Source organism: Fusarium musae, chromosome 6 (genome assembly GCF_019915245.1).
Source record: "Fusarium musae strain F31 chromosome 6, whole genome shotgun sequence".
Taxonomy (NCBI): domain Eukaryota; kingdom Fungi; phylum Ascomycota; class Sordariomycetes; order Hypocreales; family Nectriaceae; genus Fusarium; species Fusarium musae.
In genome coordinates, this window is record NC_058392.1 from 2632494 (window position 1) to 2655770 (window position 23277).

The window sequence follows — 23277 nt, forward strand, 5'->3', positions numbered from 1 at the left end:
CGAGGCATCTTCTAGCTGTTGTCTCATGTGCCGGGCACACCGCACGGATTGCATCTTTCCCACGGAGTCTCGCTCAAGTTCTCAAACTCCTCGGCGTCGGAGACAAGCAAGGCTGTCGACAGCTAGAAATTCCCGTCAGATCAGCCTGGCACCTGGCCCCCCAGCGGTATCCATCTCAGACAATTCTACTATCGGGCAGCCAGTGCCTGTTGTAGAATCAGCCTTGATTTCAGCGTCTAACAATGCGTCGGGAAACACCACCTCTCATGAGAACCAAGCGTCGCACGTCTCTCCCACTGCGCCAAGAAGCACGGAATGGGCCCAGCAAAACGCTCAATCGGAGGAGTCACCTTTGGCATTGGGCTCAAATGACGAGCAACCGCATAATCTTCACATAGTTGGGCCAGCAGTCACTTCCGATAGCCAGGTTTTGTCGGATTACCTATCTTCCATGCCCAGTGCCTCAAGAGGTTCACGGATCATCAGGCCAGCCATAGGCAATAGGTCTCGACCTGTGCTGTTTACTGCTGTACAGAAACGACCAGTTGGGTTGGATTCAAACCTCACTTTCGCAGAGGAAAGGTTGCAGCTTATAGAGAAGATATTGGAGCCTTTTACCAGCGATCTTGTTGACGTGTAAGTCTTTGACAGATTGGTACCACGATTACTAACATCGCTCAGTTATTTTCAGAAGGCCAATTCTTGCTTTCCTCTTCTTGATGAAGCACATTTCCGTAAGCAATATAGAGAGAACAAATCTGCCATATCTCCGGCGCTTCTCAGTGGCCTGTATGCCCACTCGATAACCTTCTGGAATAGCTCTCCGATTCTTTCCCGTCATCGACGTCCCGACGGGCGCTTCATATGGAATCTTGCGACTGAGGCAGCTTATTCCCAGATACATAGATCTCCTGGAATATCCACCATAGAAGCCTTGATTCTGAATATCGGTGGTCGCGAAGTCACTGCCCTGATAGGAAATGGCGTCTTGTTGGCGTCTTCCGTCTCTATGGCACATTCACTGGGTCTCAACCATAGTCCAATATCCTGGGAAATACCGCAGTCTGAGAAGAACCTAAGAATGAAGATATGGTGGGCTCTGTTGATCCACGATAAATGGTACGTAAATGCCATGCGCAAACCCCCCTTTAGCAGCTCTAAGGTGTAGATAGGCTGAGTCTTTCACATGGAACCCCGCCGCTTATCTCTCCGACTCTAAACGATGTGCCCCAGCCTCTCGTCGAACACCTTTGTGGAGAGGGAAATTCTTCAGAGCAGGTTCTCAATGCTTCAGTGTATATTGCCCTTGTTGGCTTGACCGAGGTTCTGGACTTACACCTGAGACATGTCCATCAATTCAGCCTTTCAGATGAATCCACAGATACGACACATCTAGAGTTAGCTCTGAATAATTGGATAGAGACTCTAAGTGACGAGATCCGACGGGTCGTCATTCGTGGAAACAACCTAACAATTCCTGGTGCTGCCAACCTTCGGCTGTCATATCTGACAGTCAGACTCTTATTGCAGAGAATCGAACTTGAAGCTGAGAAGCGAGTGCGTGATACAGAGGATAGCCGCCTACTGAACCGTTATATGCAAGCCCGGAGAACTGCAGAGGACATTCTCATCTTGACTCAGGAATTGCAGCCTGAACATTTGGCTGATTGCTGGTTGCCAAGCAGCGCTTTTGCATTTTCGACAACCGTTAGCTTCCTTCTCCGATGCGCGCTGGAGACAGAAAACTCAACAGCCGGATTGGTTCAGAGCAGCTCATTAAAGATAGCCTCGGACTTATTGTCGTCTCTTCGTGAACACAAAGAGAAGAATGCTTGGGATTTGGGTGACATATGTTTGGCCCAACATGCGGATGTTGTTGAGAAGCTACGTGCCATGACTCCGCCTGAAGACTCGAGTGCTGAAGAGGTTTTGGACTTTTCTAGCTTTGCAATGGCGGAGTCTTCTTACCTCGACCAGCTTTTCCCAAGTTTATGGGATCCTCTGCAGAATGTGTGGTGAACACGGCAATTCTTTCCCGCAGGAAAACTTGACGGGTTTCCATACTGGCCAAACCACATAAGCAAGCCTGTACTCATACTTACGGCTACTTAGTAAACCTAGTGGTACTATTCCTTGAGTTTATAGGAAGGACACTGGGCTTAGAATTGTGCATGCGAATGCATAGGTCGCAACTTAGGATGAAGAACAGTGCCAATATTCAACTAATGGGCCCATCACTTCTTGTTTGTTTCACAAAAGGCTTAAAAATTGATGTTTAACGACTTCAAACATTAATGCATATGCTGCTGCTATTAATCCATATGAAGATAGACGACGTGGCGCTTGAAAAATACAACCCCTGAATATCGTTAATAGAACTAGACAATTGGAAAACAACACACCAGGAATAGAGCTCGTCATCATATACAAGAGTAATTAACGCCATTCAGGAAATATCAGCTCCCTACTTCTATCAAAACCTCCTCTCAGACAGTTCTGTTGGGATTATACAGCGACGGTAAAACTCGATACAAAGAGAAGGGCTGTAGTATACAGCTAGTGCAATGGAAATCGCATTATATCCGAAGGTTCACTCAAAGCATTCAACATCAAATAGCGGGAGATTCATCGAAAAGCTACTTCAAGTAGGTGGATGTGTATGGTTAGAACACGAAATGAGATTAGCAACTCAATGACTGTGTCTATAGTGAGCGAAACAATAGCAAGGACTTTATAAACGGGCAGTGTCTCTCTTTTCTCTCTGGCAGAATGCCTCGGACATGACACCTTCTAGAAGTGTACGAATGGTCCAGAATACTGGCGGATGAATTCATACCCCTGAATTGAATGATCGAGCTTTCACCTCAAAACTCCACGACTCATCTAAGCCTGAAACATCCATGGGATCAGCCCGTAAAAAAAACTATGAGTAATAGCTGTGTCTTGGCTTGGACATAAGCATGCATCAGACCATCTCCTCGGGACTGATATTTCCTTTGAAACACTTACGGTTGGGATGCACAAACTTTGCCAACGAGCAATCCCAGTTCCAATACGCTTCGTAGATACTCGCCTCGCCTCTAGCAACTCTTGCTGCGAAAGAGTCGTCATCGTAATCTGGAAAAGGATCATAATGTGTAAGCTCTTAAATCTTTCTGTTCGCAACCGCGATGGGAACGCCTTTGCAGAGCAACATCTCACGACACTCTTCGCAATGCACATAGATGGTTAACTTCGGTCCGGCGCAACAAAGGCGTACGCAGCGTTGCTCCTGAATTAATCGAGCGCGCATAGCATCCCCGAGGGCGGCGCGGCTGGGGAGAAACCCTTGTCGATTTAGATGGTACACACACCAATTCCATTCTGAGCCTCCGAGAAAGGCTTCGATTTCGTCTTCTCCCATCAGGAACTCAAAGACTTCACATACCTTTTTCTCGCCATGCCTGGGGTAGAACTTGCAGTGAGGGCACCGACTTTTAGGTCAGTCGCCAAAAATGTTAGGCGAGCCATGATGACGGTTGTTTCGTGATCCATGAGTGCAACACTGCAGCTAGTGAGGTTCCAAGTTTAGAAGATGATGTTAGCATCAGCTTTACAATATTTCAGTTTTGGTGATAAAAAGGCAACGTAAAACGTAAATGGCATTAGCTAGAAAGTCTGGGTATATATAGTCGTAAATCATATCTTCCGCTGCAAGTGAACAAACGCATTACGCCTTGAAACCATGCGAGATAATGAACAGCCTCCTCTCCTCTTTGTCATGCTGGAATAAAAAGTGCGTAACGTTGTGTTGATGTTGGTGAACAAAGGAATAAAATGCAATGATCGTAGTAATCGTGCGCGGTAGTGGTGAAGCGCCAATCTGAGGTTATCGTTCTTCTTGGTATCTTTTCTAGTCATCTTTCGGATCGTCATAACATTGTCTTTTCCGTGTCGGCATGCGCAAAGTGGTAGGGGGCGTATTTTGCCGAAGTGGTTGCTGATCGTATCGTTTTGAGTTGGTGGTTGACTTTAACTCGCTTGACAAGAGCCATAGTGATGACGCCCAAAACCATAAGAACTTCGATGACAAGCAGGCCGATGTAAACGATGTTGAGGATTTCTTGCTCGCGCAAGTAAGCAATGGTGGTCATGCTGCTGGGCAGCGGTGCGGAGCTGGGAACGAGAGGCATGGCAGGTTTCTGGTCTCTTTGTTAGCGCTCAGTTGCTAAAGAGACTCCAAGAATTGAAGTACCTTTACTTTCCCCAACCTGCGAAATCAAAAACTTTTAAACGATATCTGTAAACTACTCTCCTCCTCTAGGCGAAATCAGCCGATATTTGAAAGAGTGAAAAGGTGAGCACGAGAGCGGTGAAATCACCAACAGAGAGGTGAGGGCGAGGCCAACAAAACTGGGAATATGGGTTCTTTTTAGTTTGTTTCCTTGGCGCGAAACAATTGCCTATAGTGTGCTCCTTTCAAGGTTAGAAGTTGATAGTGACTGGGCTAGGGTTGCAAATTTCAATCAATGCGGTCTGGGGGAGGCGAGAACCGCTTTGACCGCCTGGAAGCCCGTGAAGGATCCCGTTTAAATACGAGAGGGGCGCCATGAAAAGCCCGTAATCAATACTTTAATGCAGTGAGATATACGAATATGACTCCAACATTGGCTGCAACGTTGGCTGTTTAGTGAGCGCCACGGGAACATTGAGTTTCTCCTGGTTCTGTGAGACTGCCCCTTCGTTCTGCTCACTTGAGAAGATGGGAATGAGTCTGCCTTTTCGTCTGAGCAAGGATGATGACGACCCTTGTCAATGGAAGCGATCGCCAAGTTGGCGTGTGACCCCCAACGCTTGTCTAACGAAGCGGGAGAGTGGGCTGAAGGAGCAACTTTGCCATATGAGGAAGCGTTTAAAAGAGAGTGGCGAGGCATCACAGGAGGTGTTGTCGCGTGATAATGAGGTTGTTGGTATATATGATGCGACGCAATGCTGGGCATAGTGGAATAGATGTCATGGCATGATAATAGCGTGAGCTTTTTCCCTGCGAACGAACCACTAAGTCGAGGTTCGCAAACGAGGATTGTTGCAAATTGATGAGGACGGAAATTGAAGTCGCATTGGAAAAATCCATCAGCGCTTGATGAACAGGGGTTGATGCGATGGGATGGAGACGGATGAGTTGGCGTTAAAATCTAGCAAAGGCGGTGTTGAAGAGCAGATGATTTGGCAAAGGCAATTGAATTCAATGGTGTAAGTTGACTTTAATTGAGTATGATGAGTCGATAAATACTACAAGTATGTATCCGTGTATTCATCCATGAATATCCAATCTTATCACACGTCAGTTGTCTTAAGCATTTTGATACGCCAAGGGGAGATTAAATTAGCAACTCACGGTACCTAACCCACCGAACGGGAACTACTGTACAGAGAGAGTATTAGCGCCCAGATTAATGATGCTAAACCCAACATATGAAGCGTCTCCGAATGACACAGTTGCAAGTTCCAGAAGCAGGAACAGAGGAAAACGCCTCAGAATGAAGGCCACCTTGTGATACATAGTTTTCCATGACGCGTATCAAGACGCGTAGACAGTAAATCTCGTGGTGTTGTTTGTGTGGCTTATGAGCATAATGTTGAGAGGGTAACGAACGAAATAAGCCTCGATGATCATATGCAAAGACGATCATATCAAGAAAAGAAAAAGAAAAAGAAAGGGTCCCTCACATGTGAAAGACGGAAAGCAAATCATTCTTCTGCAACTTGATTTGGTCTGAGAAGTGTCTCATCACCTCGCCACAGGAGACGACGCAAGGGCAACCATTGACAGCCCTCTTGTAGTCTGTTCTCCAAGAGATCAATCTCAACAATTCATGATGGTGCTAGAAGATACTTGTGGCATCACCTATACTGTGTGTGAGGTCATGTAGTTCTCATCAAGTACATCACGCCATCACACATGGCACCCGTCGATGACGTCGCTCTGTGCCCCGCAGTGAGTTAAGCGTATGAGCTCGAGGGAATGGGAATGGTAAAGAGGGAGCCGCCTCCACACAAGCTCCTGCTAACACACTGCTACTGCCTCGTTGCCTCGTCACGATCTATCACGGTGTCGTCATTCCTGCTTTTTATTTACCCTGTCTTTAAAAACACTTGCTTGCCCTTTACTACCTTCAACCTTCAACACAACAAGCTTGATACCCCTCACTAACCACACCAAACCACAAACACGCACAACCACACATTCATCATGTCTGCCATCTCTACTATCAACGTCAAGAACATCGCTTCGTCCACTAGCGACAGCGAGATTAAGGACTTCTTCAGCTTCTGGTAAGCTCTTTCTCGCCTTCACCTTTCGTGCTTCACAGCTAACGTCCTCCAGTGGTAAGATCGCTGATCTCAAGGTCACCCAAGAAGGCGAGACCAAGTCCGCTGAGGTTATCTTCGAGAAGGAGACTGCCAAGAAGACTGCTCTTCTCCTCAACAACACCCAACTCGGTCCTAACCATCTTGAGGTCACCAGCGCTGGCGCTGATGGCGAAGACGATGTCCACCAAGCCACCAAGAACGCTGACCGCGACTCCGATGAGATCACCCAAGAGGAGAAGCCCCGTGCCCGCATTCTGGCTGAGTACCTTGCCCACGGTTATGTCGTAGGCGACGCCGCAATCCAGCGTGCCCTCGACCTCGATGCCGCTCACAACGTCTCCAACCGCTTCTTCTCTACCCTCCAGGGTCTCGACCAGAAGTACCACGCTACCGACCGAGCCAAGGCCACCGATGAGAGCTATGGTATCACCCAGCGCGCCAACAGCCTCTGGCTCGGCCTCAGCTCTTACTTTGAGAAGGCCTCCAACACACCCACCGGCAAGAAGATCGCCGAGTTCTACACCGAGGGCAGCCGACAAGTTCAAGAGGTGCACGCCGAGGCCCGTCGCCTTGCTGATCTCAAGAAGGAGGAGCACGGTGGAAGCGCATACAAGGCTGCTGGTCTCGAGAAGGTCTTCGGCAAGGAGAAGACCTCCGGTACCGCCGCTCCCGAGGCTGGTCAGGGCAGTCTTGGAACATCAGTTCCTGCCGCCTCTGCCGACAACGTTCCCAATGTGAGCGCTCCTGAGAGTGGTGAGAAGCACTAAGCTATCGAAATTGGGGAGACGTGAAGTAATGAGGAAGCAATGGGGTATTTCTTGAGCTCTGAGGGAACATTCATGTAACGGCTTGTTGTAGCCTGCTAGTTAACGAATTGTTACGACTTTTATGCATGTCACAATCAATAAATTCGAGATGAATTCTGCCAACACACTCAATCGTGATTATAGGTCCTGCAAACCAAATAAAAGCCAACAGTTAGGGAATCGTAGCATATGAAAATGACTATCTCTTGGCATATAATGAAATATGTTGTTGCAGGCTGATTCGTACTTCGGTTATAAATGAAATACATAAATTTACAGACATGTCACAGTTAAGATGCGGGCAGTGTTGCAAATGAAGCGACTATTTCAGTCGTGGTTTATTAGTTCTATGCATTCCCTTGCCCATCAATTCATAACCATCGTGGTATCATTTGTTCTGTTCCCATGTTAAAACTGCCTCATCGGGGTTTTTCTTTTAGCATAACTGACTATTTCTTCTCGGTCTTGGAGAATTTCTCATCCACAATATCGTCGGTGATACCCTTGGGGTTCGATGAGAGGTTCTGCAGATAGTTAGCATCATGTTCAAAATTGAAATTGGAGGTTTTCTTGCCTCAAGCTGGCTCTTGGGGTCCTTGTCATCAGTCTTGTTGATTCCGTGACCAGAGGCAGGAGGATCTTGCTGCTGGCGGCCGCTCTGCTGCTCAGGAGCTGGTGATTGACGTCCCTCAGGCATGATTGCTGTGATTTTTGGTACGTGAAAGAGGTTCGGGATTGAGTTATTGTTGAAGAGTTTGTTTGAATGTGGAATGGTCTCAGATGAGGAAGGGCGAGAGGTTAAGTACGAGAAGTGGAAAGCAATGATTGCAAGTTGACGTCGAAGGTGGGATTCTATGCCGTCATAGGGGGATTACATCATGGGCAGGAGGGTGATCGAGATGGTGTTTTGATGGAGTAACGATGCGAGCCAATGATTTACAGAAAGAGGGTCGATATACGGGCCTTTTGTGGTTTTGATTCAGGAACAGTGAGATGCTGCTGATAAGTTGTTCTCCGTAGGTGTGAAGCTGTCAGAGCTTGTTGATGATTTGAAGCTCCCCCCCCCACCTTCTTGTGTTGGGAGTTTTTGGAGTTTATCATGCTTACGGTGATGTAGGTTAATGGTGACAAATATTGATAAGAATCACTGGGAGTTTTATAATCATCTATCATTTTAGACATTCCCTAATCGCTCATTTCACTGCGTCTGTTAGTTAATTCATGGTTCAATTGCTCATCGAAGGTCGTTACTTCAAGCTTCGAGCGTCTTGCAATAATGCTGCTAGCCTCACTGAAGGGTGATTTGACAACAGTGTTTCCCTAACTCACCAACAACACGATGGGAAATTGTTTGATCCAACGAAGCTGGTTCAGTAGCCAAGCTAACTACTGCCGTGAGTTTTAGAAAACTAAGCGACGGAGCTTGAAATGAAGGTGTTATTATTTGCTTCAGGGTAGGCAACATCCATTCACCAAACACTCTTTAGTTACCTGTACCACAGTTTAAGACCCCGCCACCATCGCACTGGAGCCAGTCGGAATCTTTCAGGGACTTACTTCCAGGGCATTCAGCGTTTTAGCGTCCACCACACCGGTGCAAATGGGTCCATGCTAGTGACCGGCCCGCTGGACCCCGCTCGCCCCGTCGGTGACGGTGACAGTCATGCACAACGCGCCAGAGCTTCACCTCAACATACAACTACGCGTTACTTTTACCTTTCCACCAGGCTTACTTAGAAAACGGTCAACTTTCCATAACAAATACGTACCTCATGACCGGCATGCCGGATCTAAACTCAGTCCCCCCCTCTCCACATACTCTTGCGGCCTCTCGGCGCCAGTCTTCAACACAGATGGCTACTTCGCCAGCCCCAGCTTCGCCATCTCTCAACATCCTCCCTTCCAACCAGAACACGGTGAACCCGTCGCATTCGCCTTCTCTTCCATCACCAGTGTTAAATGCTTCGCATCCGACTTATAATGCTCCATCAAATGTTGTAGCTGAGCCTGGTGTTGGTCCGGGACCTGGACCGATAAGACATCCTCGTCCGTTGACCGCCGCCGAGCTTCACCTCCAGCTTGAAAAAGAGCAAGAGGCCGTGGTGAGTACAAGATGTCAACCTCGATTTGGTAGCTTTATCTAATATCTTTAGGTCAACCGTTTGACCCGCGAGCTTTCACTCCTCCGAGCTGCCCAGAACGCCTCCGTCGTTTCCAACACCTCCTCTACCTCTGCCGGCAACTCAACTCACGATGTGCCCGAGCAGTCTCTCCTCTCGGGCGCAGGTTTCTCAATTCCCACGGCTCGACATCATCGAACATCATCGACCACATCGCAGAGCTTTGGGAATCAACAGTTGTCATCGTCCTACGAAGCACGAATCCATGCCCCCCGTCCATCCCAGGCTACCCCTCTCTCACGGCAGGATAGTACCGCCTCTCGAAGGAGCCTGACAAATTCTCCCGGACCGCAGCACAGCAGCCTGGATCCGTCCAACTATTTCCAGCATCAGAGAATCCCCCCACCTACGTCGATCCCACCGAGCTCAGTTGGTGCAACCCCTGGAAGTGTGAGCGAGCAGTTAAGCCCCGGGTTAATGCCTGCCACCATGCGTTACGAAGAGACAGCATATTACAGAAACGAACTTGAGACTGCCAAGAAAGAGAACGATGCTCTCAAGCGAAAGATTAGAGAATTAGAGAGACAGGTCCGCCAACGAAGAGCCAGTGATGCAGGCCGCCCTAGAAGTGGAAGCGCAAGCACCAGTGCCAGCGTGAGCGTTACCCCTGCCCGAGGGGCCAGCATAGCAGGCCCTCGAGAGGGATTGCCCATTAGACCAGGCGGTGAGCGGGAGCGAGGCATGACGACACAGAGTATTGCTAGTGTAGCCAGTGTCGGTGTTGGTGTACCCGAGGAGGAACTCAAGGTTGGAGAGAGTGCTGCTAGCGCCGGAGTTGCACAGGGCCAGTAACGGCCTGGCACGATATTCACGAGGCACTGCGTTCCTATTGACTTGGATAAATGTCAGGCCAAACGGCCATGAAATACCGATTAGAAATTGGCGTTGGATGCGGCTGGAGTTACGCCAATAGCGTAATATGTTATTTAAATCAAAATGTGTTGCTTTGCTTTACTGAAACTATGAACATCAGTTCAAGTGACTCATATCTCCTTCTTTTCCTGTCCATGTAACTGGCGACTCCGAGTGACTCCAAGCGATCTCGATATGAACTCTGCCACATGGACTATAAGCTATTCCCAGACTAGTCACTGCACTGCTTGCACTTTACGGCCATCCCGTTATTCTGAGGCCATTTTATTGAAGTCAACTCAGCCTTCTGCTCGACAGTTCCCCAATACTCGTACTCGAGGGGTTTCCACGCTGCAAACGGATCGAGGTGCTGAGGGTCCTTGCTGTTGATGAAACTGAGTACCGCACTCTCTGGAACAATGCGAGGTTTCTCGACAACCACTTGCTCCCTATCTGGATATGACTCATCCAGGAGTTCAACCGTTGGGTGGCTCTCATGCGCTGGAAAGACAGCGAACCGATGAAGATATACATCAGGGCACGAAGCAGCAAACCTGATAATGCGAATAACTTCTGGGTCGCTGCGACAGTTGTGAAGCATGATGTGTCGTAGAGTTGATGAATGGCGTCGAATGAAGGTCTTGAAAGGGTTGGCGGAGAATGTGAATTGGATGAAGGTGAGCTTGATGGTTTTGAGACTTTTCCATCTTCCGCGGAAAATATGCTCCAACTGCCAACCGGAGTGAATAAGAGGACGGCCGGCAGATCCAATTTGATCAGTCCGTCTCCATCTGACTGACAACTCTTGCAGGTTGACAGCTCCCTCAAGGAAGTAAACAAGTCTATCACCGAGTTGTTCAAAGCAATTCCAGCTACCGCCAGCCGTGTCATTCTGCAGATCAAGGGTCGTGAGTCCTCGCAAGGCAGTCCTCCACTCCCAGGGGATCCTGGGATATATCCAAACGGTCTCCCTGCCAGACGACGGGACGGTACACGAGCTCAGCCTTGAAAGCTGGGGACTGCTTTGCCAGCAAGTACAAATGTCCCCGGTGCATATTCTTGGAATAGCCTTGATCATCCCTTCAGGAGGGCCCCGAGTTGCCCTGACCTTGGACAAGAACCAACGCATATAGTTCAAGGGGTCTTGGCATCTAAGAGTTGTAATTCGAGACGAAGAGCGGCATAGAGCAGGGAATATGGCATACACAAGCCCCTCAATATGTTCTTTCGTGGCAGTTCCACTGATAGGACCCAGCTCAGACGTAAAAGTGTGCAGGTTGGGCAGAGAATCGAAACAAGCCAAGAACCTGCGTCGATAGTCTTGGATGTATTTCTGGTATTTGCCGCCTGTAGAGACTTGCCTGCATCTGTCGCTGTGCGTGTCACGACTTTGGGCCGTGGTAAAGACAAGTTCTTGGACATAGTAAGGATAAGTCGACGAAACCGCTTGCAGTCTCTCGATATCCCTTTCAGCGAATGTAACACGGATTGTTTTGAACTGACGAGACAGAATTACCCTATGGAGAAGAGGCCAGCAGACGCGAATAGAGGCAAGAGAGTCTGGGGGTAGTAGGTCGATAATCGTGTTTGTCAGTTCTGGGGGGAGATTCTCGAACCGAGAGAGTTGCGGGGTGGTGGTATATGAAGACTCGACCATCTTGATTTGAGAAGATATTGATGAATTTTAAACAGTATCTCAATGATGAGGGTGAGATTTCTGGCCTAAGATACGATATAAAAAAGAAGAAGATGCCAGATGAGTATAAATGGGGAAGCAGGATGCCTTCTGCGTCCTTGCACTTACCACCCACAATAGACTTATCGGATAATCACAGACGAATTACTTAAGATACTCATTCAGACGCAGAATCAAGCCCAAATTCAGAACGGCTCATGCATGGTGCCGATAATACCACCTGTATGCACCCGAGAGGTAGGAGAAGATACTCGCGTTCTTATCCACTCTCAATGCCTAGCAGTGCCTTACCGAACAGCGTAGACATTTGTGCCAACAGGCTCAGGGAGACCTCTGAAATAAATAACTCCATTTGGAAAAGCCTATGGCTCTAGAGGGAGAATTTGGTAATCGCGTTGGCTTGCATTTAGAGACTGAACTTCCAGGGTTGCTGGGGTAAACGGAGAAAGCGTCGGATAGCAACAGCAAAAGTAAGGAGACTCGAGATAAGTCAACTCCAGAAACATCTCCCACCTATGACATAGTTAAATGTGGGGAAAGTTTCGGAATTAAAACCGGCTGCCTACTGTTTGAGGATATTGTATATTGTGTTTGTCTATCACTTGATGACAGGAAGCTGTATGTAGTTGGTTCATGTAAACAAGGCTCACTAGGATGGCAGATGTGCGTCAAACAGTGCAGAGACTAGTCGTGAAATTTGGAAAAAGGACTAAGAGCAGCATATTTATTCAAGTTTAGAGCGCGAGTTACGCTCCAAGGACACCTCGACGTTATTACATACAGTAAGATGTAGGACACCATCAGGGATATTTATATTATCACATAACAAGTCTATTATCGACATGTATTCCAGCAATGACTAGTGAGAAAAGAGTAGATCATGAGGAACTTGAGATTGCCTGAACATAACACATTCACTCTTGACTTGTATAGTTTGAGCGACTAGTTAATTGAGAGTATAGTTAAGCAATATGCTAACAAAGCCACACCAACCAGAACTCAGTGTTTTGTGTAGCAACTTGGTACAGGTGAACCCCAATCACGTTCCAAACGAACAAGCATGGCTCATTTGTGATGAAAAATCCCATTCCTCAACTCAAATGATTGAGTATTGTAAGCAGAAGCTGGTTGTGCTGATGTCCAAATACTCCCAAACCCATCGTAGCAAGCACAGGATAGTAGTGTAGTATAGTTTGCCGACGTTTAAACAGACACCTGAACGTCTTCATCTTTCTGGGTATTCTGTTGGGTATTCAGATCGGAAGCCTTGTCGTCCATCATTGCAGCATCTTTCTCGACGATCGTGATGCTTTCCTCAAACTCTTTATAACCATCAGTGGGTATTTTGACAACCGGCACAGATCGTGTCAGCACCATGATACCATTCTTGTCAAACGAAACCAAGAGACCAGCGTCCTCGAGGCACTCCTTCATCTCCTTCTCAATACCAGTCCTGTGTGGAAGTTTCCTCGCCATAGAAAGAATCCTCATGCACCGAGCTTTCTGCTCCAAGCTTGGAATGACCTTGTACGCAGCGCGAAGAGCTACGAGGGAGACGCGATTGGTAGAAATTTTCCGACGCAGGGCGCAAATAAGATTGGAGACTTGAAAACTGCGACGGGTAAACTTTACCTCGCCAGCGCAAAGTTGTTTCTGGCTTGTCTCATACTTGGCTTGCAGGTCCTTGAGCTGCTTGCGCAACTCGCTCAGATCGTCCCTACAGATATCGGCATCGACCCTCACTTTGTCGAGGAGGACATGCAGGCCCAAAATCTCAGAATCCTTTTGTTCAAGCTTGGCTTCGTAGAGAAGCCGAAGGTCTCTGAGCATTTCTGCTTCACCGGCGTAGAAGTCGCGTTGAGCTTCGAGGTTCTCTATCTCTTTCTTTTGTGCCGCGTCGGTTTTTCGAAGCTCAGCGTGCTCAGCGAACATGACAGAAACTTGCTGAGCAAGCATGGCCTCTGCCATCTTGAAATCTTCTCGGAGCTCCAGGAGCTGTTGTATCACGAGACTGGACTAAGGTTAGTTACTGACAAAGGTGCCTAGGAAAGGATGAAAAGCAAGAAAACTGACCGACGGTCGAGATATAGGCTCTCGTGCAGGAATGAAATATTATGAAGGGTAAGTAAAGTTTAAGTACCTGTTTCGGAGGTAGAAAAAGATACAGTGATCGTAAAGGTGAATCACACTGGCACTGCAGTGTCAATAGAAGTAGCCCCTAGATGAAAAGCCCCCAACCCACATCTTGATATTCTTGACCTTTTACGAACATTGAGACATCCACCAAACAGTAAGTGAATCATTGTCATCTTTGCGCCTGTCCTGAATGCCATCAATAGAAGTGTTAACCAACAACACTCATGAGTATTGACGCATAGCAAATCTGTATGAGTCAACTGTCACTGTTTCACTCACAAAATCAAACCAGACCTCTCCAATACCCGTGGCCATGATTCAGAAGGAGTTTAGGGCTGTCGAATGTCTCCAAGGTTGGCCGGAAAGCCTGCTGCTCTGAGAAGCTCTAAGGCGGCCGAGAACCCAACTTCAATCGGAGCAACAGTTGCTGGTCGCAAACAAGGATCCAGAAGACTCGTATAGATATATCAACAAAGCACAGAATATTCATTACAGCATTCGTTCTTTTTAGCTTTTTTCCTCTCGAGTAGTGCTTCAGATATCTCACTTAAACTTGATCAGTTCGAGCTTGTCCGCAAATAACGGATGGCCACGATGTGGATGTCCGTGAACAAATCACAGGACATAATCGAATGCTCAATACTATTGAATCGATTCGGTAATACACAGCACATATTGATATATGCCATGTAATCCAAAATACGAAGGAAAAGTTTCTCTCAAATAAAACTCATATCTCGCGTATAAGTGGAAAATCGTCTTGCTCTCAGGGGAGCACTCATCAAGACGATTTCGCTTCAAGGTCATCTCTGCCATTCTAAAAAATAATGAAAGAAAACCCGGAGGTCATAAAATCAAAAGTAAAGTAGCAAATATGAGTAAATAAATATAAGACAGATGAGGATACCAAGAATCCATGGAGCACTTGAAACTTGACTTACCAAGTAGTCATTGTGCTGTTCTTGTTCAGGCTTGCCGATGCCAGATATCTGAACGGAAGAAACGAATACCAGTTGTTTAACACAACTCCTTCTTGGACGGTGATAGCTATCGCCGCAATGAGGATCCAAAATTCCTCCGTCACAAGGCGATTTGCGAAAGGGGCGATGGTCGCAAATCAAGTCCAGTTGATAGTGGACTTAGTCCGCGTCAGCCTGCGACTGCCGAACACTCTAGAGTGCTTCTCCACGTCAGTACCATCTCTAGTTTATTAGACTAACGGTAGCATCGGACTTACATGAGACAGATTCTTTTTGGCGAATTACATGAGCTGTCGCGAATCATAGATGAGGCCCGTGTAGGCACCAGGCAACCCGGAAGACTCTAGTAGTGGTAATTAAAGCATACCAATAGATATATCTGGACTATTATGAGAGAAATCACTGATACAGGGCCTATCATTAGTACGAATGTTGCTGAGGATCTTCTGACCAAGCCAAATGATCAGGTCACCGTCAGATGCGTGATCTGGTCGTAGTTGAAGAGGTGCTACCATCTCGACCTATAGTTATCAAAGCCATTCGGCTCTCCGATACCCTATACATCCCTCTACTCTATAGAAATTTAGCCAATTGATGGTTGAGTGGCTTTGTTGATTCTGTTGTATAAGTGGTGTTTCCAAAGCCAAGTCATCTGACGCTCCTTGTGTAATTCTCCCGTCCACTGAACAGGCCACCCTCTAAACTCTCTATAGACTTTTTCCACGGACCGCGTCTCTCGGAGACTCCTAACTGAGAGATTCTTAAGTGAGTAGTGTAAGTAGCAACTTTGAAGAACCTGCAGTTTGAGTAAGAATTAACACTCATAGATCGTGTGACAACCCTTTCTGAACACTTGATCCGCATCTTAACGAACATTATGATTTAAGAAAAAGGTTTAAATAAACATGACAGTCACTACCTTGGGCCAGAAGCCCATTACACTGACGTTTCAAACACTGAACAGAAGCATAGATTAACATAGTGTGTGCATGTCCCTACAAAGAAATGCTTCAGGGGCACTATGGGCGGTTTCGGCAAAGATAAAAGTGGACTGTATCTCAGCAAGGGCAGATGAGTCTATCGTAATTGTTAAGCCTATGTACAAGCTTAAAATAAATGGGAAATCACTACACTCCTTGTATTATAGTGTTAGTATCATGTCATTAACCGTTGAATAAGCTATGTCCCATCGGCGGCTTTAATATAGTGGACGTGCAAGGTTGATGCACTGCCACATTAAGCGACAATGTTTAAAAGGCAGAGAGAACAACTTCCACTTCCTCCTCCACATTCATTCTTACTAGGACCTCGTCACTCGGCTCCTTTTCAAGTCAATCAGAGATAAAGAAAAGCGCGATTTTTGTGCAAATTAATTGCCCATCACTTGAGGGGGATGAGGGGGATCTGATGGCCCCATACAGAACCATTACGCGGCCTCGACGCTCATTTTGAGTCCAAGCGACGAGACTTTGTACGGAATACGAACAGAAAAAGGAGCTTCGTCAATCATTTTAAAGGAGGATTCATATTCGTAAGAGGATTATCACTCGACGGATTAATTTAAAAAATATTCTCCGTCTTCAAACAAGTCTCTCCCTTCTTCGAGATCTTTTGCTTTGGTCTTTTGGGTGGCGGCGTAAGAGCCGACTAATCCAATTACTCATGGGGCCACGCAATGCCACGCAACGCATCGTCGCTCTTGACCATCAAAAACTTGCCTCAGCTCCGCCCAGAAGATATCTACCATGTCCCAAGAACGAATACCTTACTCCCTCTGCCATGGAATCTTCAACATGAGACTCTTGCGGTTTAACCGTAAATTTTGAGTTAAAAAATGCTTCCTTGATCTTGACTTTGACATCCATCCCATTTGACATGACTGCAACAAGACAATGCCCCCACCACGTCCCCCCGTGTTATCCACCACGCACGAACACGATCTTATTGTCGATGCTTCTATTTTGAGCATCATAAAGCCACCGCTGCCAAGCCGACGTCCGAGAACTGCTCAGTCACCTAGCAATGCCGAGGTCTTGGTACCGCCACTCATCGCTGGCGCTCTCGTTGCTGCTTTTGCCACTGCCCTTGCCGATGGGTTGAACAACGAACTCCTCACCCATTATTATCTCCCTGAGCAAAAGTTTCGCGTCAACATTGATAGGATATTGGATCGATTGTTGTCTGAGTTCACGTTGATGTTATGGGATGAACTGTGGGCTTTCTATTGTGACTCGAATCCAGACTCGACTGAGCAAATCAAGAAATTGTTCGATGGACCTGTTTGTCAACTTATATTGATCCTCAATGGGCCAGAAGCACCGCGATGCCTACTCGATAAACTCGGTCCCGGTATATCACGACGTCCTGCGACATGGTCCGAGGCAGCACGGGGCATTGAACTGCCAGTTGCTCTCCAACTCTTATGCAGTTACTGGGACAGAGAATACCCAGCCCGTTCACCCAGGGGCACACCGAATGAAATTGCTGCTTCTCTCCATACCTATATCACTACAGGAAGGTCTGCGAGACATCTTATCTCAAGGATACGCGAGGTCTTGATCTCACCCCACTATGTGCAAATGCATCTCATGGAATCAGCTCTCTGGCACATCCTTATGAAACCCCCTTATCGACCCCCTAGCGATGGATTCCACGCCATCCAGTTCAAATTTGAGTGTCAACTCTTTGGACCCCTTCAAGGCATCGGAGATCCTCAACTCGTCAAAATGGGCTCCTTGCCGGCTATTACTGGCACCGCAAATGACTGCGTTTACACCACGATATCTGAGTATACAGTGAAGCAGTGGCCCAAGTGCGGCGAACTCCTCCTGGGATGTATCGAAGACGCCGTCAAAGAAGCTTCGGCGTCGAGCTGCGAGGGCCACTCATTCACCGGCATGTCGATTTGGGATGGTACCGAAAACCCGTTCTTATGTCCTGGACTACGCCTGCTGCACGTCGAGGTCGAAGATGGCTCAATACGCTTGACAGTATCGGCATGGACCCACACCATGATAGAAATCTTACAACAGATGGCGTGGACTTGCGCAGCACTCAGCTCCTCGCCATTTCAGGGTTCCCTCTCTGAGAGCGCCATTGAAGTGTCGGATTGGCAGTACATGGACGATTCAATCTTTGTTGAGTGTAATCTTTCGCATCGACCTGTGCCGGAAGGAGATGGCTCAGCGTGGCTGAAGCAGCTGGGAGGGGCTGCTATTGCAAACGGATTCCCGATAAACCATGTAAGAGAAGATTCTCAGATGACATAGAGTGGAGGTTATGAGGGCCAGAAGGGACGAGTATATGACAGAGCTTTTATTCTAGATAAAATGATACCCGTAATTAAGCATTGAATGATGGTTCAACAATTCGATCTTTGAGAGATTCACGTAATGGTAGGCTTAGAGGATCTCGTATATTCTTTCTGTCTTTGAAGATGTGTCATTGACAAATGGTCTCGCCCCTGCCAATGCCAGATCCGTCCATCGTCTTCGGATTGCCTTGATGGAATTCTCAACATTCACTCCAACCATAACGAACATGGCTTTGGAGGTTGTTGGCGTTATTTGGTTGGGCACCCAAGCCGTAGATGAGAGGACACGGGCAAAGATTCATGCGGTTTTCTGTTGATCCTTCTTTCCGACTTTGCACTTCCGAGTTGGCGATCATAGTGGCCTCGTCACCTTCAACATATCGGTGCGTTGTTGTTTGTGGGTTCTCTTTCATTGCGTAATTGAGTTCTGAAGCGTGTTGGGCGAGAGTCGGCCAGACCAGATGCGGCCTGTCCGTAAGAACATGGTTTCTGTTGAGAAAACGAAGAAGAATCTTGAGCGTTATGGCAGGATATGCTTCAACTCGTGTTTCCATCAGTTGGGCTCTGAGGAAATGCCTTCAAATTGGTGGTAGGAATATTCGCAGTAGTACGTAGATCTACTGTCAACGGCATCGTGGTGTTGCTGCCCGATAAGATACATAACAGTGGTAACAAGATGTTCATTGAGTGAGGGGTTTCAGAGTGAATTCTGCCCTCCCACCAACCTCAACTTGGTGACTTTTAGTGGCTTAGAAACGCGATAGCGATAGGATCGATATTCGGTCAACTTGTAATCCATTTCATGTCCTGATATTTTTGTTAGTCAATGTCTCCGGTGGACATTTACACGACTAATTACCTCGTGATTCGTCGAGCAAGTCTATCCAACCATTCCTCCCTTATCCTCCAGGGTAGCACTAAAGCCAACTCCGCCCGTCATCCTCCACAACTCTGTATTCGTATACGGAACAGGCGTCATTGTAGATACGTAGTCGTCACATAATGATCGGAAATGGCGGTTCAGCTGCAATGGAATATGTATTCACTTGAACGGGTTGGAATGCCGATTGCGAGGTTCTTCACGGATAGCTTGGCCGCATGATTATGCTTGTTACTGTCGCTCGAGGCGGTGTCTGGCGGGATGGCGATAGAGGCCAGGGACTAATATTTAATCGGACTATGCTAACTGAAAGACGGCGGATGATGTGAATCGGGCCACAAAAAACCGAATGGATGAGCCTCAGGACGAGAACTAAATGGAGAGAGGCATGGCATTGTCAGTTTCGCGTCCACAGACACTGATACATACCATTCCCGGCAGGTCGATTATCCATCCATAGGTTATATCCTGGCAAAATACACGGGATGGTGGATTGCGTGGCAGTTATTCCTTGCTGCGTATGCGGCTGACTATGTCTATTCCTGGGGTTACGGGTAAAATGATCTGACGTTGCTGAAGCTGAAAGAAAGTCGGTGTCGACCTGATCTGAGCTTGGTTCACTGATTGATTTCTTGCTTATCGTTGGACCGTGCCGAGAGTGCGTGCGAATTGAAGCTTCGGCGGATTATCATGGGATCGCATCACGTGGAGCCTCTTCTGGTACTGGGAATGAAGTCATTGCGCATCGAGCTTATTATCGCTTCGTATTGCGTTCACTGCAAGTTTGGGAGGAGAGATTCCGGATGGGCGAAGTAGAAAAGTGAGTCAGAAAAGAAATTCTCGTGATCAATCGGTTCAGTAGCATGCGAATCATCCAGTTTTACTGTTCAAGTCGTCGTTCTTGGACTGCGTTTCGGCGCTCGCCTCTCGCCTCTCGGCGGTCGAGTTCGTTAAAAAGGTGGCATGCTCGCTTGAGTGAGCTGATAATTCACGCTCTAGCCAAAACTCCAGCTGGGCACTGAGTGAGTGAGTGAGAAAGACGGGAAAGCCAGGGATTAACGGGATCCATCCAAACGTCTCCACTTGATGTCGCCTGTTGCCGACCCCACTATCGGATGTTGACGATGGCCATGTAAGACACGAGGAGAAAGAGGAAGACAATGATGAAGGTGAAGCTATAGAAACAAAAGCAAAAGATACAAAGAACAAAGAGAGTAGAAGGATTTAGCACTCTATACTGAGGCTGGATGAAGTTGTATGGACAAGTGATCCCCAGGAGTGGAGGGGTGGCCGAGATGCAGAGATGCCCTCTTTATGTGGGAGTCGTCTCCTTGCGGCAGCGTCACGAAAAGAGCAAGGTACATTTACATGAATTCAGGTACAAGGGACATGTCACAAGGAACCGGGCACGCGCTCTCTGCCCGTGAGAAGTCAGACGTATCGCGCGCCATCACGGCAGTCCCAACCTGGTCTCAGCAGCATGACGCTGGTACGATCAGCGGCAGCATAACCAAGACCCTAGCCCAAGCCGATCTCGACGAGAGGATTCCTGTAAACCTTACTGATTGATTGACACCCATCTGATGCCAAAGGCGTCTCGATTGACTCGGCGCATCAAGGTGCGAGCTAGCAGCAACTCAACTAGCCAATCGACCAAGCACTTCCCCTCAGTTTGATGCCACAAGGTTTCACGCGGGCGTTGCTGAGGGAGGGGAACGGGAGATGATGATTGATTGCAGAAGAGTCTCCATCGACGTCGTCTTTACGACAAAGGTGCCTCTTACTCCTTACAGTAGCTACAGTACGACCTTAGGATGCTGCCGATGCATGTCCAGACGCAGTAGTGCAGTCATGTCTGGGACATATCGATAGTCAGGTGAGCTGTAAGTTGAAGCCAACAGGCGCCAAAACAAAGCGCAGCACCGCACAGCATCCGCGAGCCGAAGTCTCCGGGGGCCACGGGATGAATGAGCCTGTGAGGGGCAGAAACGTAACTGGCGATCCCTCGTCATAGCTCATGACAAGCGGACAAGGGAATGGATGGCATCCATGGCTGAATCGAACCAAAGTGCCAATCTTGTTGGTATGTACCCCTCTCGAGATCTGTTTTTGTATCTTCCTTCACCTTTCATTTCCCAATTCTCTCACCGCATCGACATTGATGATTGGATTGACCTCATGATTCTACCGAGGCCTTCCGCGAGCGTCAACTGCTCTGTGTCCACTCACTCACTCAATCACTCGATCGGCCAGGCCCATTTGCACACGCGCCACAACCCACAACGACCGATCGCAGTGGGTCTCAGGACAAGCTTTCCCCGGATTCTGGTGCGCTGCGCTAACCCGAGATGGTCTTCAAGCGGGTACCAGACCGGTACGTAGAGCGGGTTCCCTGCGTCAGTGGGTTTGCATCGCGCCTGAGCTAAGCCCGTTGCGGCCCCAGGTCTGGTCTGCTGAGCTTGGAGCCAGGGGCGTCACGCCTTCCGTCAGGCCAAAGTCACGCGATTGTCCAACAACGTTTATCAGAGCACAACACAACGCAGCGCAACGCAACGCAACATTGTGTAATGATGGAGTCCACAATAACTTGAATGCATCCGTAGGCACTTGTAACTGTACATCGACTAGAGTAGCATTGAATTGATTTGGTTCGAGGAACGGAGCGAGGCGCAGGCGCAGGCACAGACTGCTATGCTACCACAATCATACCCATACCCCCCTAGGTCTCGTCCTTCCCTTCCCTTCCGGGTGAGGTGTGAGGTGGGCAGTTACCCCGCCCAGTCTGACGACAGCTCAGTAACTCCCTAGGGGACGGTACAGTACAGTAGAGTAATGCATGCGATTGAGTAAGTGAAGCCTTGGATGACTGAGGATTTGCATGCCCCAATGCGAACATCGGACATGGACGACGCCGAATGGCAAGTGCGTTTGTGAATGCAATAAGTAACAACCACTTCCCCTCCATCTGGCCCTTCCCCTTCTCCTCCCTCCTCACCACAGCACAACAGCAATCCAATCCAATCTCACTTACAATCTTCTGCTTTTTACGCAAAAGGTTCGTACTTCCTCTCCACTCTCATACACACCATCATTCCTCCCTCCGATACCTCTTTTCTGCAACATCATCACTAACTTTACTCTCCTTTTCTAGCAGAATCAGCTATCAAATCAGATCTTCTCGATCAACCACATAACAACAACTCAACATGACAGAACCTCTTTCCAAGGTCGATTCAGCCGTCCAGGGCCTCTCAAGCTCACCTCCCGCCAAGGATGACAAGAAGACGCGGCGACAAAGCTCAGCAGCAGCACCTGGCGTTTACAACATCAATGACCTTGGTAAGCTTAGATATCACTACCCTTCCTCCTTCCGACATCGGATAGGTCACGAGGGCATCGTTGAGCACTCTCTCTAACCATTTTCTTTAGAGGCCGAGGGCACTGAACTCGAGCTCGCACCCGAGACTCAGAAGACTGGATGGTGAGTTCAACCCCGCATTTCGACTTACACATGCATGACATCAAGAAACAGTCACTGACTGACCCATTCGTATAGGAAGATCAACACCAGCCCCAATACAGTAGAAGACCCTGCTATCCTTAAGCTTCACCTGTCAAAACCGCCCGTCAAGAGAATCGACCTTCACTTCCCACTAGGAAAGGAGGTAACAGCACGAAACCTCAAGGGTGTAACAATCAAGGATGCACTAGACGCTATCCACAAGGCATATAAGAAGCGGGTATGTTTGGACCTCTGAGACACCTTCCCCACGAACACTTACTGACTGACATACCCAGGCCGACGATGAGCTCGACAAGCCCTATCTCGCTGGTTTCGAGTGGGACAAGGAAGAGTCATGGACCCGACTTGTTGTTCACCTTCAGGCCCAGCCCACAAGCACAACATTGGGCGGTCCTGCCGGTGGTGGCAAGAAGAAGAAGAACAAGAAGCAAGACGAGTAATGACTCCATCGCACCCCGGTATCTGTCTCAATAGTTCCTATAATTCTTGTTCGTTTCGCTGGTTTCGTTGCGAGTCGGCGCTCGGGATATTGCGTCTAGATATTCTCGGCCTGGTCA

General features: G+C 48.0%; 7 protein-coding genes across 7 annotated transcripts; 5 read left to right on the plus strand and 2 right to left on the minus strand.

The window, feature by feature from the left end:
- Nucleotides 1–1081: 1081 nt before the first annotated feature.
- J7337_008666 (uncharacterized protein) lies at nt 1082–2019 on the plus strand (the record flags this gene model as incomplete). Its single annotated transcript, XM_044826278.1, has 2 exons — nt 1082–1119; nt 1173–2019. The coding sequence occupies 2 exons, from the start codon at nt 1082–1084 to the stop codon at nt 2017–2019; spliced, it is 885 nt and encodes a 294-aa protein (XP_044679195.1).
- Nucleotides 2020–6232: 4213 nt separating this feature from the next.
- J7337_008667 (uncharacterized protein) lies at nt 6233–7121 on the plus strand (the record flags this gene model as incomplete). Its single annotated transcript, XM_044826279.1, has 2 exons — nt 6233–6315; nt 6368–7121. The coding sequence occupies 2 exons, from the start codon at nt 6233–6235 to the stop codon at nt 7119–7121; spliced, it is 837 nt and encodes a 278-aa protein (XP_044679196.1).
- Nucleotides 7122–8932: 1811 nt separating this feature from the next.
- Nucleotides 8933–10132, plus strand: J7337_008668 (uncharacterized protein; the record flags this gene model as incomplete). Its single annotated transcript, XM_044826280.1, has 2 exons — nt 8933–9262; nt 9314–10132. The coding sequence occupies 2 exons, from the start codon at nt 8933–8935 to the stop codon at nt 10130–10132; spliced, it is 1149 nt and encodes a 382-aa protein (XP_044679197.1).
- A 292-nt stretch (nt 10133–10424) lies between these two features.
- On the minus strand, nt 10425–11849 carry J7337_008669 (uncharacterized protein; the record flags this gene model as incomplete). Its single annotated transcript, XM_044826281.1, has 1 exon — nt 10425–11849. The coding sequence occupies one exon, from the start codon at nt 11847–11849 to the stop codon at nt 10425–10427; it is 1425 nt and encodes a 474-aa protein (XP_044679198.1).
- A 1242-nt stretch (nt 11850–13091) lies between these two features.
- J7337_008670 (uncharacterized protein) lies at nt 13092–14339 on the minus strand (the record flags this gene model as incomplete). Its single annotated transcript, XM_044826282.1, has 2 exons — nt 13092–13904; nt 14304–14339. The coding sequence occupies 2 exons, from the start codon at nt 14337–14339 to the stop codon at nt 13092–13094; spliced, it is 849 nt and encodes a 282-aa protein (XP_044679199.1).
- Nucleotides 14340–16896: 2557 nt separating this feature from the next.
- J7337_008671 (uncharacterized protein) lies at nt 16897–18273 on the plus strand (the record flags this gene model as incomplete). Its single annotated transcript, XM_044826283.1, has 1 exon — nt 16897–18273. The coding sequence occupies one exon, from the start codon at nt 16897–16899 to the stop codon at nt 18271–18273; it is 1377 nt and encodes a 458-aa protein (XP_044679200.1).
- A 4130-nt stretch (nt 18274–22403) lies between these two features.
- J7337_008672 (uncharacterized protein) lies at nt 22404–23160 on the plus strand (the record flags this gene model as incomplete). Its single annotated transcript, XM_044826284.1, has 4 exons — nt 22404–22536; nt 22627–22678; nt 22754–22937; nt 22996–23160. The coding sequence occupies 4 exons, from the start codon at nt 22404–22406 to the stop codon at nt 23158–23160; spliced, it is 534 nt and encodes a 177-aa protein (XP_044679201.1).
- Between the last annotated feature and the right edge of the window lie 117 nt (nt 23161–23277).